The 14,773-nt window shown below is 40.8% G+C and overlaps 1 protein-coding gene across 1 annotated transcript; it reads left to right on the forward strand.

Moving 5' to 3' along the window:
* Positions 1–9,297: 9,297 nt before the first annotated feature.
* LOC125301237 (N-acetyllactosaminide beta-1,3-N-acetylglucosaminyltransferase 3-like) lies at positions 9,298–14,226 on the forward strand. Its single transcript, XM_048253655.1, has 2 exons — positions 9,298–9,506; positions 12,512–14,226. Exon 2 carries the CDS (start codon positions 12,516–12,518, stop codon positions 13,692–13,694), a length of 1,179 nt encoding a protein of 392 aa, XP_048109612.1. The 5' UTR covers positions 9,298–9,506; positions 12,512–12,515; the 3' UTR covers positions 13,695–14,226.
* Positions 14,227–14,773: the final 547 nt, after the last annotated feature.

Below are 14,773 nucleotides of genomic sequence, written 5' to 3' on the forward strand. Positions count from 1 at the left end.
TTGGTGGAAAAAGGCTACCACAAGAGAACCACAAGAATTGAAAAGATATACCCTAGCACACTGGCCTACTTTCAATATTATTCATCATGACTTTCATCATCAAACTTCACAAGAATATTCACCTGTGTCCAACCAACCTCATCTTAATAAAGATGTGATGATACAAGAAGCTCTGAATAAAAACCAGAACGCTTAGCCCATCCAGAAGACCTGAAAACCTTACCCTGTTAGTTTGAATGAGGCATATTCTCTCAAAGTATGCTATAATGTCTCATGATATTTTGCTTCCCTAATAAGTGTCTTTATATCTATGCATTTTCACAATACCTAAATGTACAGTAGGTACAGTACATTGTCAGCTTTACACAGCATTACAAAGTAACAGTTGTCTTAATATCCTTGCAATATTGTTCATATATTCTAATCCTTATCCCTTTTAATATCAGTAAGATGTATAGTTTATCCTGCACTCCTTGTTACTGCCTGAGGACAATCATTTTTTGGTCTCTTAGTTGCATCAGCTGTCTTTCAACATGGACTTTGCTTGCGCAAGGATTGGTGTGTGAAAGCTGATGGTTACATGACAGCCTGTGGGAAATTACGCTACCTTCTTCTGCGTGCACTGCAAAAAATAAAATCTAACCAAGTGTTATTAATCTTATATTAAGATCAAACAATCTACTGTATTTAGGATTGTTTTTAGTATGAAGACACTTACAGTACCTAGCGCTTTCTCGAAAGATCCTTTTGACTTAATTTAGGAAGACTTTGACTTATTTTAATAACGGTATTTATTGTTCCGATTAACCTTTGTTTGAATATTATTCAAAAGACCGGCTTGGAAAATCAACTGCCCACACAGTGTTCCCCAGACCCCATATAGGATGAATGTAGTCAGATTTTTCTTTTCAGACCCCATATAGGATGAATGTAGTCAGATTTTTCTTTTCTTTCTGAGGAGACTAAAGAAGGTCCACCTGTCTCCCTAGATCCTGGTGAACTACTGCTGCACCATCGAGAGCATCCTCGCCAACTGTGTCACAGTTTGGTACAGCAACTGCTCTGGCCACGACCGAAAAGCACTGCAGAGGGTGGTGAAAACATCATCAAAGACTGTTTTCTCACCCCAACCACAGACTGTTCTCCCCACTACCCTCCTGGGGGCGTTACAGGTCTCTCCACAACCGAACCAGCAGGTTCAGAGGAAGCTTCTTTCCTATGGCTGTCACTTTACTGGACTCTAACTCTGGATCCCGGTGACAACCAATCAACTAATCCTCCTTGCCTGTGCCTGTTGAGGTGTCCACGACTTGGCAACCTTGACAGGGACAACAAGGAGGCGGACATCAAGGAGCCCCCCACCCATAGTTTTCTATTTATTTACAAATGTAATTACACTTATACATAGCCTTATTCTACTGCTCTTCATACTCATAATAGATTCATTAACACAATTAATAACTCATTAATACACTGCATATATCTATATTATTCTTACCACTATTATATTGTTACTGCTACTACATTGCACATATCTGTACATGTTGTTCATACATTGTTCATATCACATAGCCATATTTATTCTGCTCTTATAAAGTAACTGCTAATACACTGCACATATTTATATCTAATATATATTACTCTAAACCACCTTCTGTAAACCAACTGCATACTACTGTCTACACGGCACTACATTTCTTGCCCTGCCTATGCACCACCTGTCTATACTTTGCATATCATATTGCACTTTTCTGCTTTTTTGCACTTCTGGTTATAGACGCAAACTGCATTTCGTTGGCTTTGTACTTGTACTCTTTACAGTGACAATAAAGTTGAATCTAATCTAATCTATAATTTTATGAATCAGTGTCTCCCCTGTATAATAGGCTAGAACTAGTTGATAAAAAGGATTTATCCAACACTGTCTATGCCTTTTCCAAGTATGTAGCCTAAATTACTGCAACATTCTGTGAAATAACATGTCATAGGATACCAGAGGCACTAGGAAATCTATAGGCCTATCATACAGTTGGTAGCACCACACATAGGTTAGGCTATTACAGGGCTTAAAGCAAGGACATACTTTCAAATGTCGGCCCACGCCTGAATTCAAGCACAGTGTTTTTAACAGTTAGCCTTCGCGTTGTTTCGCGTAGTTTCGCGTTGTGAGTCACTAGTAGTCGCTTCCATAGACATAATATACATAGACGCTGCATCGACCGCTACTCCTTACTAACGCTGACGAGATTTGGAGCCGCCATCTTGGACCGGTCATCCACTCCACTCAGTGTAATCTGTTTGGCCGGTGAGATGAGCTGTCAGCGCAGTTAATTAATCATATCTCACTGAATACCGAACAGATTCTCACACGTTTTTTTTTGCTGCAAAGGTCATACATGTAGCTATGATACAGGACAATAACGATTTAAGCGTATTTTAATATTCATAGTGGGTTTAACAGTGATAGAATATTCTGATATATGATAAAGTGACCTGACGTCCGATATCAAAACTGGGAACATAATCCATGTTTGACAGCATAGACAAAACTAGTTTGATACAAGTTTAATGAGTTAAATATAGTTCACAGTTGACAGCAAAGTTCCATCAACAGCATTATTCACAGTCCACAGAAAGGTTCCATAAACATTTAAGTGAGATCAGTGCCATTCAGACATCTGAGGGGTATTCCAAGTAGGCCTATGTGGTTTAGTGACAAACTTGGGTAAATTGACTCAGAATAAGTTGTAAACCTCCCAGTAGAAAAGCTGTATGATACAGGAAACATGGTTGTGTGTATTTTAATATTCATAGTGGGCTTAACAGTAATAGAATATTCTGATATATGATATATTATAAAGTGATGACATCCAATATAAAAATTCTGTTTCCTGTAGCCTAATTGTTGTCAGTCATTCTTAATATTCGCAATTGGTGCACTGGCATGTTTAACTGTTAGCTGCAGTATAATGTTAGAATATGTGTATAAGTTAAGTACAGAACTACGGAGCCCTAGAGGGGTCATCGCAAAATGTTTTGCATGTTGAGAGAATGTGCCCCTCGTTTTTACTACATTTGTGCCCTCGTTTAACTATATTGTACTTTCGTTTTACTAAAATCATGACGCTCGTTTTACTAAATTGTCTTTCGGTTTACTAAATCGTGTGCACAATTTACTATATTGTGCTCTCGTTTTAGTGTGAGCTCATTTTACTAAATTGAGCTCTCATTTTAAGCATAGTAAAACGAGGGCACAATTTATTAAACGAGTGCACTATTTACTAAAACGAGCGCATGATTTACTGAATCGAGGGCACGATTTATTAAAACGAGAGCACAATTTGTGAACATGGTTATAGAACATTGTGCACGATCTACTTAAACGTGGCCACAATTTGTAAAACGTGCACTCAATATTGTCTTGACACATGTAAACATGAGCACGTTATAGTATATTCGAGATCTCGATCTACTAAAACGCACCCACGAATAATTAAAACGTGAGCTCGAAGAAATTAAATTGTGTGCACAAAAACATAGTGTGGTGTCAAGTGGTATCCCCGAGGATTGACGTTGGGAGGTGTGTCGCTTGTAGTGACATAGAGGGAATCTCAATAGGCTTGTTCGACTTCGGCTGAGTCTGACTTGGTCTGGCTTTCTACGTAAACGTGATCTTCAGAGGCTAGCCGGGAGGAGCTACAACAGAGGGCAGCTCATCCCGGACAGGCATGACGTGACTCGCGGGAGATATCGCGGAATTTTGTTTGCAATAAACACAGCAGAACTTTCATTCTTACTCATTAAAATGAGCATGATGACTGACGATATAAATTCTTATGATGTATTTTAAATAAACCACTGTTGTCATACATAGTTGCTAACCAGTGGGCAGTTGTAGCCTACTGGTTAGCACTTCGGACCTGTAACCGGAGGGTTGCCGGTTCGAACCCCGACCAGTAGGCACGGCTGAAGTGCCCTTGAGCAAGGCACCTAACCACTCACAGCTCCCCGAGCGCCGCTGTTGATGCAGGCAGCTCACTGCGCCGGGATTAGTGTGTGCTTCACCTCACTGTGTACACTGTGTGCTGTGTGTGTTTCACTAATTCACGGATTGGGATAAATGCAGAGACCAAATTTCCCTCACAGGATCAAAAGAGTATATATACTTATACTTATATATACAGTTAACAGGCCTGCATTGTAGCACATAAATTCAATATCAAGTGTTTCCCCTATATGTGTGTCTATCTATTTAGCCAACAGCAAAAAATAACTATTTCAGTAGGCTAGCCTACCATTGTTGCAGAAAGTAGGCTAGCCTACCATTGTTGCAGAAATCACGTATAAGAAGGTATCCCTTCGATTTCTGTTTATTTTCGCATATTCCAACATAAGGAAGCAGCAAAAGCCTCTCGTCATAATTGTCATGAGGACATTCCTCCCAAATGGCCCTATCACGTCTTTGAACTGACGTCATGAGGGCGTGTTTCAGCTTGTGCAGCTCGTGGAAGACAACTGCAAGATCTGTCTGCAGGCTAAGACTCACGCGATATTTTAAGGCCATGTGACATGGTGTCACGGTGTTAAGTCCCTCCCCGGCTGACAGAAGTCGGACAGAATTTCTAACCAGCAAGCATTGCGTCCATCCCAGTATGCATTGTGTTCAACCCAGCATGCATCACATCAAGTCAGATCTGCACAGATCTGCCGCAAGTCGAACTCGCCTATTGATTGAGAGGGAGTTAAGTCATTTAGAGACGAATGACCGCGTCGCAGGAAGTGCATCATAATAAAGGGACGCCAGACCCTCTTGTAACAGCTGTACTCAGTGATACTGCAGACTCGTAAAATTAGTTAGAAAATAAGGCAGAAAAACGACAAGTTTCCTCATGCTGCTTCCTTATGTTGGAATGTGCAAAAATGTACAAACAATCAAGAGGATGCCTTCTTGTATGTGATTTCTGCAACAGTGATACCAAAGATCCTTGATTACTAGCAAGATAGAGCAAAGTAATTCGTTACTATGGGAGCACAACGGGACAGTTCCGGTCTGCATAAGTGGGAGTGTCACCTTACGTCACTAAATAAACTTTCTCTCTTAACAAGCAATAAAAACAGATAAACATAATTGTGTTCACATTATTATTGTCTATAATCATATATGATACCAATGAATCATTCTTTAGGACATGATATGAATAATTTAATTAGTCATGTGAACCGAGCTAGCTTGCTAGCTAACGCTAGCTTAAAAAGCTATACAAGTGGATGGCAATACAGCTATGCGCTAACAAGTGACTAGTAGTTGAAGGACTTCGCTTAAACTTAATATACTGTTGCAAATTCGCTTGAGTATAAACTATCCACTTCAACTAATGTCAGTAATGTTATTCAGCTAGTTGTCATTTCAAAGAAATTACACTTCTCCGTTTAAAATGTTACCTTAGCTAAGAGGCTAGCTAGCATGCTAACAACCGGACAGTAACTGGCAGCAGCATGGTTTGATATTAAGTTATTTTATTACAAATCCTAACACTAAAAAATTACACTTTTAGGCTTGAAATGATCCCAGACACTTACAGATTATGAAAAATTTCCAAAAAACCCTCAACAAATCCAGAAAGACATAATGACCAATGTATTGGTAAAATTCCACAAGTCTCCATTGACATTAGTGCAGCGAGGGTTTACTCTGGTCTGCATAAAGGGGGATTTCCCCCCCCTCCCACTTGCAATAATCGAACGCGGAAATTGTCGAACGTTTGCGCCTCTCGCTCCGCTTTAACCCTCTCTGGTGATACTGCAAACGTGTTGATAGCCTATTGTTGATTTATATCCTGTAGCCTAAAGCATGTCACACACTAGCGCCACCACTTCTCAATGAGACGTGGTCTGGGAACCAAATGTTCATTTTCTCGTATTTGAAAAAAATGCCCAGATCCGTTTATTGGGTGCCACGGATGTCTATCAAATGCGTCTGTGCATAGCTCATCATCGTCTTGCTTTCCCCCCTGTTCTGTGATTGGTTCCCTATCTCAGGCGAAAATTTGCTCCATGGTCTCCAGGCTGCCTGGCTCCAAATCGCGCGCAAGGCAACATGGGAACACCCAGGCTATCACACAGTAGCCTAGCCTACAGAAAACTAGGCTATGTGATGTGATATAATGATAACTTGTATGCCTACAATGGTTTATTAAACATCATAGTCATTTATTTAGTCAGTCATCATGTTCATGTTAATGAATAGGAAGGACACCTAAACGATAGCCATAAACCAAAATTTCGCGCAGTATCTGCCGTGAGTCCCTATGCGTGAATCACGAGCTCCTTCCAGCTGACTGGCAGATCTCGTGGACAGTCAGTCACGATCGATTATTTAATAAATAAATGTGAATTACGAACAATAATAAAAAGCTTCTACCTAATGTGACTATTTTTTCCATGAACTGTAAAAGAGTAAAGTAAATTATGTACTTATTTCCGGATTGACGTCACTTCCTGGACTCGTCTGAGGCTGGTCTAATAGGGAGGGAAAGTAATCTCATCGCCATCTAGTGGTTCCATTCCTAGAGTTTAGCGGAGTGGATGGTTTTTTTTTTTAGAAAAAATATATCTCGGTGCACATTGGGATCTTAATTTAATGCCTGCCATATGTTAGGCACGGGGTCACCTCTATTGCTTCAAGTGGTCTTACCTTATTTTTAGGATCAGTTGAATTGTTTTGAGTTTTTGTCGTAACATGGTGATAAGGAACTACAGCTGCATGTGACGTCACATGTTTGGGCGCTTAATCTCTAACTGATCAATACTCAATTTGCTTAACTGCCTTAACATATTTTTGTAATAACGGAACGTGATGTAAACCGCGTGGTGATAACCCTAATGTCAGGATAACTGGTGTTGTGCTTCTACTCACATGAAGAGCTAGCTCAAAGTGTTAAGTGTCAATGCTAACCAGGCTAATTAACAAACCATGCTACCGTGAGTAACGTTGAAGGGTAAAGTCACGTGACTTCTTTTGTAGTTCGTTTATGAAACAAAAGGAGCAATTTCGATGTTCTTAACCCTTAGAACCCGATTGACGCAAAGTGCGTCAAAAAACCCACCCTTTCTTCTCTGTTACATTGCTCCGCGACTGTTCATCACAACGAGATAAAACCTTTATTTTATGACAGAGAAGAAGTGGGGCTTTCCAAAGAGACTACGCACTTGCCTGTAGGATCAAGTATGAAAATTAAAAAAAATAAGGAAATTAAATAAAATTGCATCATATTTAAAGTCTATACTTCTCTGCATTCACCCACAAGCACCCATTACTCTCGTTTGAATTACTCTTGAACCCGCGGATCGCATAGATATGGCAAGCATATCAGATGAAAGAGGAGAAACAGGGCTATCCATTGGTACCATGGATATCGATCTTTCTGGCTTATAAAAACAGACGAAGTGACTGCAAAATATTAACGTCATGTACACAAAACCAACGCTGCACACCCATTACTCTTGGAGTAATTACTTTCGCCGGACCCGTGATCGGGATATATATGCCAATGTATGTTAGATGAAAGAGGAGACACAGAGCTATCATGTGATACCAAATACATCCTTCTGGGTTATAAAACAGACGAAGTGACAGCAAAATAATAACTTCATATAGCTGGACTTACCCCACGTTTTTGTGGCAAAGCATGTTTATAATCCAACGCTATCTTGTGTTTCTCTATGGCAAAACATGTTCATAATCCGGTTTTGAGATCCTAGCAAATTCCTGCATGGCATCCAATTCAAGGCTCACATTGCATCCCAATTTGTTCAACAAAGAAACACCTTTTTTTGCCTTTACTTTGTTCATGGCAATGCAGTAAAAAGTTGAGAATCATCACGAGTGCATACACCATAGTCACACATGCTAACAGGCAAACTTGGGTCAAGTCAGGTCAGATCAGTTCGTGTCACAGATATGGAGCGCAGAATGGTCATTTTTCATCGCTAAATAAAAAATGGCATTTATTTCTGTAAATCACACACCATATATTTCTGTAAATGGCTCAGCCCCAGAGTATCCCTCCAACATGGCAATTATATTGCCCATTTCAGGACAGCCTGCCCTACACACACATGAAATGCATGTAGAGCTATGAGCTTGCTGTGGTGAGATATAGGTCAAAATATAAGAATTTTTATAATATGATTTTAATATTTTAATTCTTTAAAAATCAAAACAAAATCAATGCTAGTACTAATACATGAAATTATCCGGATAGCCTAGACTCTGCTGAAAAAAACAATATATAATATGTGTGTGTGGCACTTACAATGACCAGAATAAATCCTTATGAATAAAGGTAGTGAAAATGCCCTAAAAACAGCTTAGGGTTCTAAGGGTTAAATAAGGCAAAATAGGGTCTGACATTTTCACAGTTAGAATATTATTACTGTATAGACACTGAAAAATATTTTTGGTGGATAACATCGCTGACTTGGCTTCACAATATTTTTTTTAAAAAAAAATAGGTCTATGGGACTTAACATTGGAGCTGCTCTTCGATAGGAACGCAACCACTTGGGGCGCTGGTTTTCACTTTCCCTCCCTATGGGTCTGAGGTCTCTCAATGACTTAACCCCTACTGGAGTTATCTCGGACTGCCTGCTCACTCAGTCAGTCGCTTGAGTTGATTTGTGGAGTTGTGGTTGCCTACGAAATTGTTACATTTTTGGCAGCTACGATGGCTAGGGCTAGGAGGCTAGCTAATGTTGCAAGAGGTTTGTGTGTGGCGCTGTTTATCGTTTTAGATTGAATTGTAGTAGGACTCAACTGATCCGAGTTAATAATACTAGAGACTCGCGACTCATGGGTTAATTTAGACACTTTTGCTTCCCGGTATCGATCAACCGTCATCGTCCATCGCCCCAATCCTATTTTCAGCCCTGAGTTTTGTTGTCTTCACACTACACAACATTATAAGAGAACGTTAGCCGAACGTTTACCTTCAGTGAATCTTTCCTTAATGTTGCATGTTTGTTGAGGCAGTCTGGTTAACCAGGCTAAATTAGAACTTGTTTGGCCTAGCCTACAACATCGCCTCTGTGATAAACTAAATAGCCTACTCTACCCTGTGTACATACTTATGCGGCATCGTCTGCAATTCAGGGAAAGTGGAAGTGTTCAGAATGTCACCCGAGCTTCACGACGAGGCTAGACATAGACATAGCACGCAATGGCTCCCGCCCCTGAGCGTGTAGGAGTGCGCCTGTAGGCGTTGCACTGCGTAACAACGCGCACTTGGGGATTGGGGTTGGCGACCACGAATATGACAACTTCGTTGGCAACCGGGATTAGGCTACAGGGATGGTACTAAAGATGATGGTTGGACGCGGGTAGCCTATATGAAGGATCAAACCAAGTCATTTTTTTAAACACAGATTTAATGGACAACGGATTATTTTAAACAGGGAATTATTTCTGGCGGAACTGCTTGGAGGTGGTCTTACCGTCGACAAAACAGGTAATCAGTCTCTGACATGTCGGAAATCAATCAGACATTAAGATAGTTGTCGTCTGTTTTTAACGAATGAATTGATATTTTTACTTAAGTCATATTCGGTTAACTGTTTGTCAGTCAGTGGCAGTGCATATGATACCCTACATAGATTAGTCACATCAATGCATTATGTAAACAGTTTCCATAAGACAAATCCGTCGGAGAAAAAACCCCTCAGAAAAGTAGGCTACTGGATAGGATAAGATATACTATTGTTGTGTGTTAATCTTAATCGTTAGTGAAGTGCAAGCGAAGAGGCATAGACTATTTTTACAGGAAATAAGAGGTTTCCAGTGCCTGTTGGCTTTGCTTAGATAATCGGACCTGTGATTGATCTCGAATTGTTGGCCTGCATGATTTAAATAAAATGTTTTTATTCAAATAGATTCACATAGGGCCTAAATGAAAGCGCAAACAAAATATCCAAGTCATATAAAAGTCATTTCTGAAAAAAAAAAAATAGTTTCTGAATTAGTTGACAGAAAAATAACCTACAAGCCGTAGCCTAATCGTAACTGCTGTAGAGTTGTAAAGACAATACATGTAATAAAGAAAAGGGTTCAGATGCAAAAGCCTCTAAATGCCACCTACGTCAAAAATGAGATAAAGATGGTGAGTGAATGCTCTCCTCACATAGTATACGTTAATCAAATAATTTAACTTCAAAACACACCAAATAACACTCTTCCTGGTCTGAAATGTCGATTTCTATGCAAAAACCTATAGGAACCGGATTTTAAATGCTCATTTAAAAGAAATGTGGTCAGACGGATTTAGAGGGTTTTGCATCTGAACTCTTCAATAAGGAAATGTAATGAGGAAATAGAGCACATATGAGGACCCCTAATATTTCCTGTGCCTTGATGAGTCACCGACACGCTTGGGGATGTAGGCTAGACTTTGGCCAATTTAATTAATTGCTTGGTCGTTTGCCGGTTTAAGGTTTAGACATATGTCTAAATTCACTCCTTTTCTTTAAAGTTTGATGTTGGCCAGCGCACAGCTGTATTCGTGTGCCCTCCAGCTGCAGCCAGACATTACTCCATCTGGTATAAGGGTAGAGAAATGGAATAACTTTCCATTCGTCACTTTTCTGATCCAATCCAGCGCCTCTACTGTCTCAAACTAATGTGATACTAAAGCGTGTGTTGAGCACAATCATAGACTACATAATATAGACATTTATCACCACACCTTAACCCTCCTGTTGTGTTCGCGGTCAAAACCGATTGACAATTATTTTCTCTCAAAAATATTGTTAACTTATTCTGACTACTACGAGGCTCAGTGACTTTGTTAGCACAGGGCATCTGAATACACAAAACAAATGTTGATCATTTTCATAACAATTTGAGTGTTTTATTTGGCAAATGGAAGTTAAAAACTGGTTATATCCAATAGAACATAAGTTGATACAAAGGTCTAACACCATTAGATGATAATATATGTGTTAGGCCTACTATGGATTTATAACCAGCTATAATGCAGCGGTCATTTCTTATACACAACAAAAATATATTTGAAATATCACACAATATATATATACAGTAGGCCTATGTTACCTCTTTAGCCTTTTTTACTGACTTCTCTGTGGCATGTTGCCGTACCAGTTTGCCCACACTACTTGGCATCCTGTTACTAGTCTACATGAAGTAGATGTAGTGGTAGACCTAGACATACAGAAAAACAATATTGAAATATATTTTTAAGTGTCAAAAAATATTTAAAAAATATATTGTGAAAATATATTTCAAATATATTTTTGTTGTGTATGGGCCCATACACAAAACATATTTGAAATATATGTTTTATATGAATACATAGCCTTATGGCTAATGCTATTTTAGGGTACACAAGAAATAATAAATTGAGTTGTTGCACCCAATGTGTCATAGTCTCTCTCTCTTTCTCTCTCTAGTATGTCATGTTCTAGAATGTAGATGATGAAATTTTAAGTTAGTAGGCTGTAGATGATTATGCCAAGAACTTCCTTTACAGATTTAAGTGTAAGTGCTTTGTTGACATCTTTGTTTGCCTTGGTTGGAGCTGCTGTTTGGTGTAACCTTGCTTATGATTTGTACTTTTTTATGATATGATTTTTTCGTAAAGGCCTAGTTATGATCTTGTTTGTGCGCTAGAATGGCACTGACGCTTTGGCCCTTGTAATTTTTGTTAAAGCCATTTGGATCTACCTGATACATTAGCAATAGTGATTTAGCAGTGATGTAAAGGCCAAGTTATCTTTAATAATGCCCAAATGTGGGAATGTACTCCATTCCCAGAGCAGTGAGCCATTACGAGCATGGGCATGGTTTCTGACTTGAGAGTCAGAGAGTTGTCTCACTTTTTAAACATCAAAACTTATTTATATATGTAAAGCCTGCTGCTTTGCCCCTTTTTTATAAGGGCCATTCATCATTCTCTGAATTGTTTGTACCAGTAACAAATAATCTTAAGTGGAAATACATTGGAACCCTAGAGTTTACCATTAAAGACTGATAGTATATCCTGCAGACCTTTTGAGTATATGCTCGCCATGCATGTCAACTCACAGTAGCCTGATGAGGTGTAACTGTACCCTTGGGCTGGATGTCTGGATGATAGTCTGGACTCATTGCTCATACCAGTTCTGATCATTGTTTCAGGCTAAAACAATGCTGCTACAACGGCGGCGCTCGGGGAGCAGTGAGGGGTTAGGTGCCTTGCTCAAGGGCACTTTAGCCGCGGCCCACTGGTCGGGGCTCGAACCGGCAACCCTCTGGTTATAAGTCCAGAGTGCTAACCAGTGGGCCACGGCTGCCCACATGTGTGACACTAGATGAGGGAGTGCAGTATGTAGAAACATTCATTTATTATCTAAGCTGTATGTTACCTAGAGAAGCCCCCCTTTCACTTACTTAGAGAGAGAGAGAGAGAGAGGCTTGGCATAACAAGTGTTTGACTTAACTTGTTTATTTTCTTTTTTACAGAGCAATGAGGATATCTTTGCGCAACATTGGTGCTGCGACTTTAGTGGTTACCACCCTTTGCCTGGTCGTAATTTTGAACAGGGACAACTCCTCCTATGACCTCAGTACAGGCATCTCCCAGAGACAGCTCCCTAGTGTACTGAAGGCAGACATGATTCATTCCCCTGATGATGACGCCCAGAACCCTGCCCCGACTGAGGTCCCACCGCAGCCATACTGCGAGCGTAATCACTCCATGGTCAACGTTTCGGACTTTGACACGCTGCCACACCACATTCAGGACTTCCTGTTCTACCGCCACTGCCGCCACTTTCCCATGTTGCTGGACGCCCCAGACAAGTGCGGTGGGCCGGAGGCCTCGTCCGACGTGTTCCTGCTGCTGGTCATCAAGAGTTCGCCGCCCAACTACGACCGGCGGGAGGTACTGCGCAAGACATGGGCACAAGAGCGGCAGCACCACGGCAAATGGATCCGCCGCGTCTTCATCTCGGGTGTGTCAGACACAGGTTTCGAGCAGCAGCGGCTCAATAAAGTGCTGCGGCTGGAGAGCCGCGAGTACGGTGATGTGATCCAGTGGGACTTTGCCGACACCTTCTTCAACCTGACACTCAAGCAGATGCTCTTCCTGGAGTGGATGGAGCACCGCTGCCCCAGCGTCCGCTTCCTCCTCAACGGTGACGACGACATCTTCGCCAACACCGACAACATGGTGGACTATCTGAGTGGCCTGCCAGATGGCAACGACGGCAGCAAGCACCTGTACGTGGGCCACCTGATCCGCTGGGTGGGCCCCATCCGCGAGAAGTGGAGCAAGTACTATGTGCCCGTGCAGGTGCAGGAGTCCAATTCCTACCCGCCGTACTGTGGAGGGGGGGGCTTCCTTCTCTCCGGCTCTACGGGGCGCATTATATACAAGATGTCTCACTCCATCACCCTGCTGCCCATCGACGACGTCTACATGGGCATGTGTCTGGAGAAGGCCGGACTGGAGCCTGTGTCTCATTTTGGGGTCAGAACGGCAGGGCTCCCTGTGCCCTCGTCCAAGGTGGACTCCTACCATCCCTGCTACTACCGGGAGATTCTTCTGGTCCATAGATTCCTGCCATACCAAATATACCTCATGTGGAACAGGATAAATGAACCCAATTTGAAATGTGACGGTTCGCAGGTCTCCAATCTTTAGCAAAAACCCACATTGAATTTATTTTATCTCTGTTTCTATCTCTCTGGGAGCACAATGATGTTTGTTTTGTGTTTGTTATGTTAAAAGGAAGCTCAGGTTAACAATTAGTCATCCATTTTCTCTCTGCTATTCTCTTGGCAATTGAGGGATCAGATATTTAGTGTCTGGCACAGGTAGTGTGGTGGATATGCAAACTTGATGAGGCCTCTTCTTTCATGCCCTTCATGTAGGAGGGACAAAGAAATCCCCTACGCGCCTCCGCCTGAGTCCATTAATGGACTGGACACACCTCAAAGGCTGTAATCCCACTTATCACCCGGTTGCCACTGTAAAGCCATGCCTTTATAACACGCAAAGGAAACATGCAGTTCCGTTTAAAAAGAAGCCCACTAGTTCAGCTTGTTGTACAACTTTCATAGGCCCTATAATAGGGATACCATGGACAGTTAGCTTGTTTACAGTTGATTCCATTGTTGCGAAGCCTGCCTCCAGGCTCAACCGTCATCCTACTATGGTTGTTATAATTACCATTCATAAGCTGATATGGAACGGCGATTAAACTTTTTTTTACCAGATCTACTTCATAGGTGTCCCGTTATTTAGAATTAAAAGCCACCCCGCCAGCCAATCAGAAAAGAGTATTTCTTCTCTCCGGGTGATAAATCAAAATAATGTATTGACAATATATCATATTATAAATGACAGGGTGGTAAGACTGGAAGGGTGTTTTTTGACAAATGTGAATATTTGTTTTGTTTTTTCTATTCAAAATTAAAATTATATTTATCTAAAATTAAATGTATATACAAAGTAATGGGTTCTTGCCTCTCGTTTCTTAAGTTACTAGAGGTATACATTGACGATTGAATGTTGAAACTGCAGTGATATAATGCACTATCCTCTCCCATCCTTGGTGGGATGCTGTTTTCATTTGAACATTCAACTGCAGAGGTTATACTAGGTGTAGATGTTTTTTTTGTTAAAGCCATCTTATGCAAGTTTTTTTACCTTAATAACACAACTTCAAAGTTATTTTGATGGTAAACTAACTTATAGGGAGAATGGCACGCCTTCCTAGC

This window comes from Alosa alosa, chromosome 9 (genome assembly GCF_017589495.1).
Source record: "Alosa alosa isolate M-15738 ecotype Scorff River chromosome 9, AALO_Geno_1.1, whole genome shotgun sequence".
NCBI lineage: Eukaryota > Metazoa > Chordata > Actinopteri > Clupeiformes > Clupeidae > Alosa > Alosa alosa.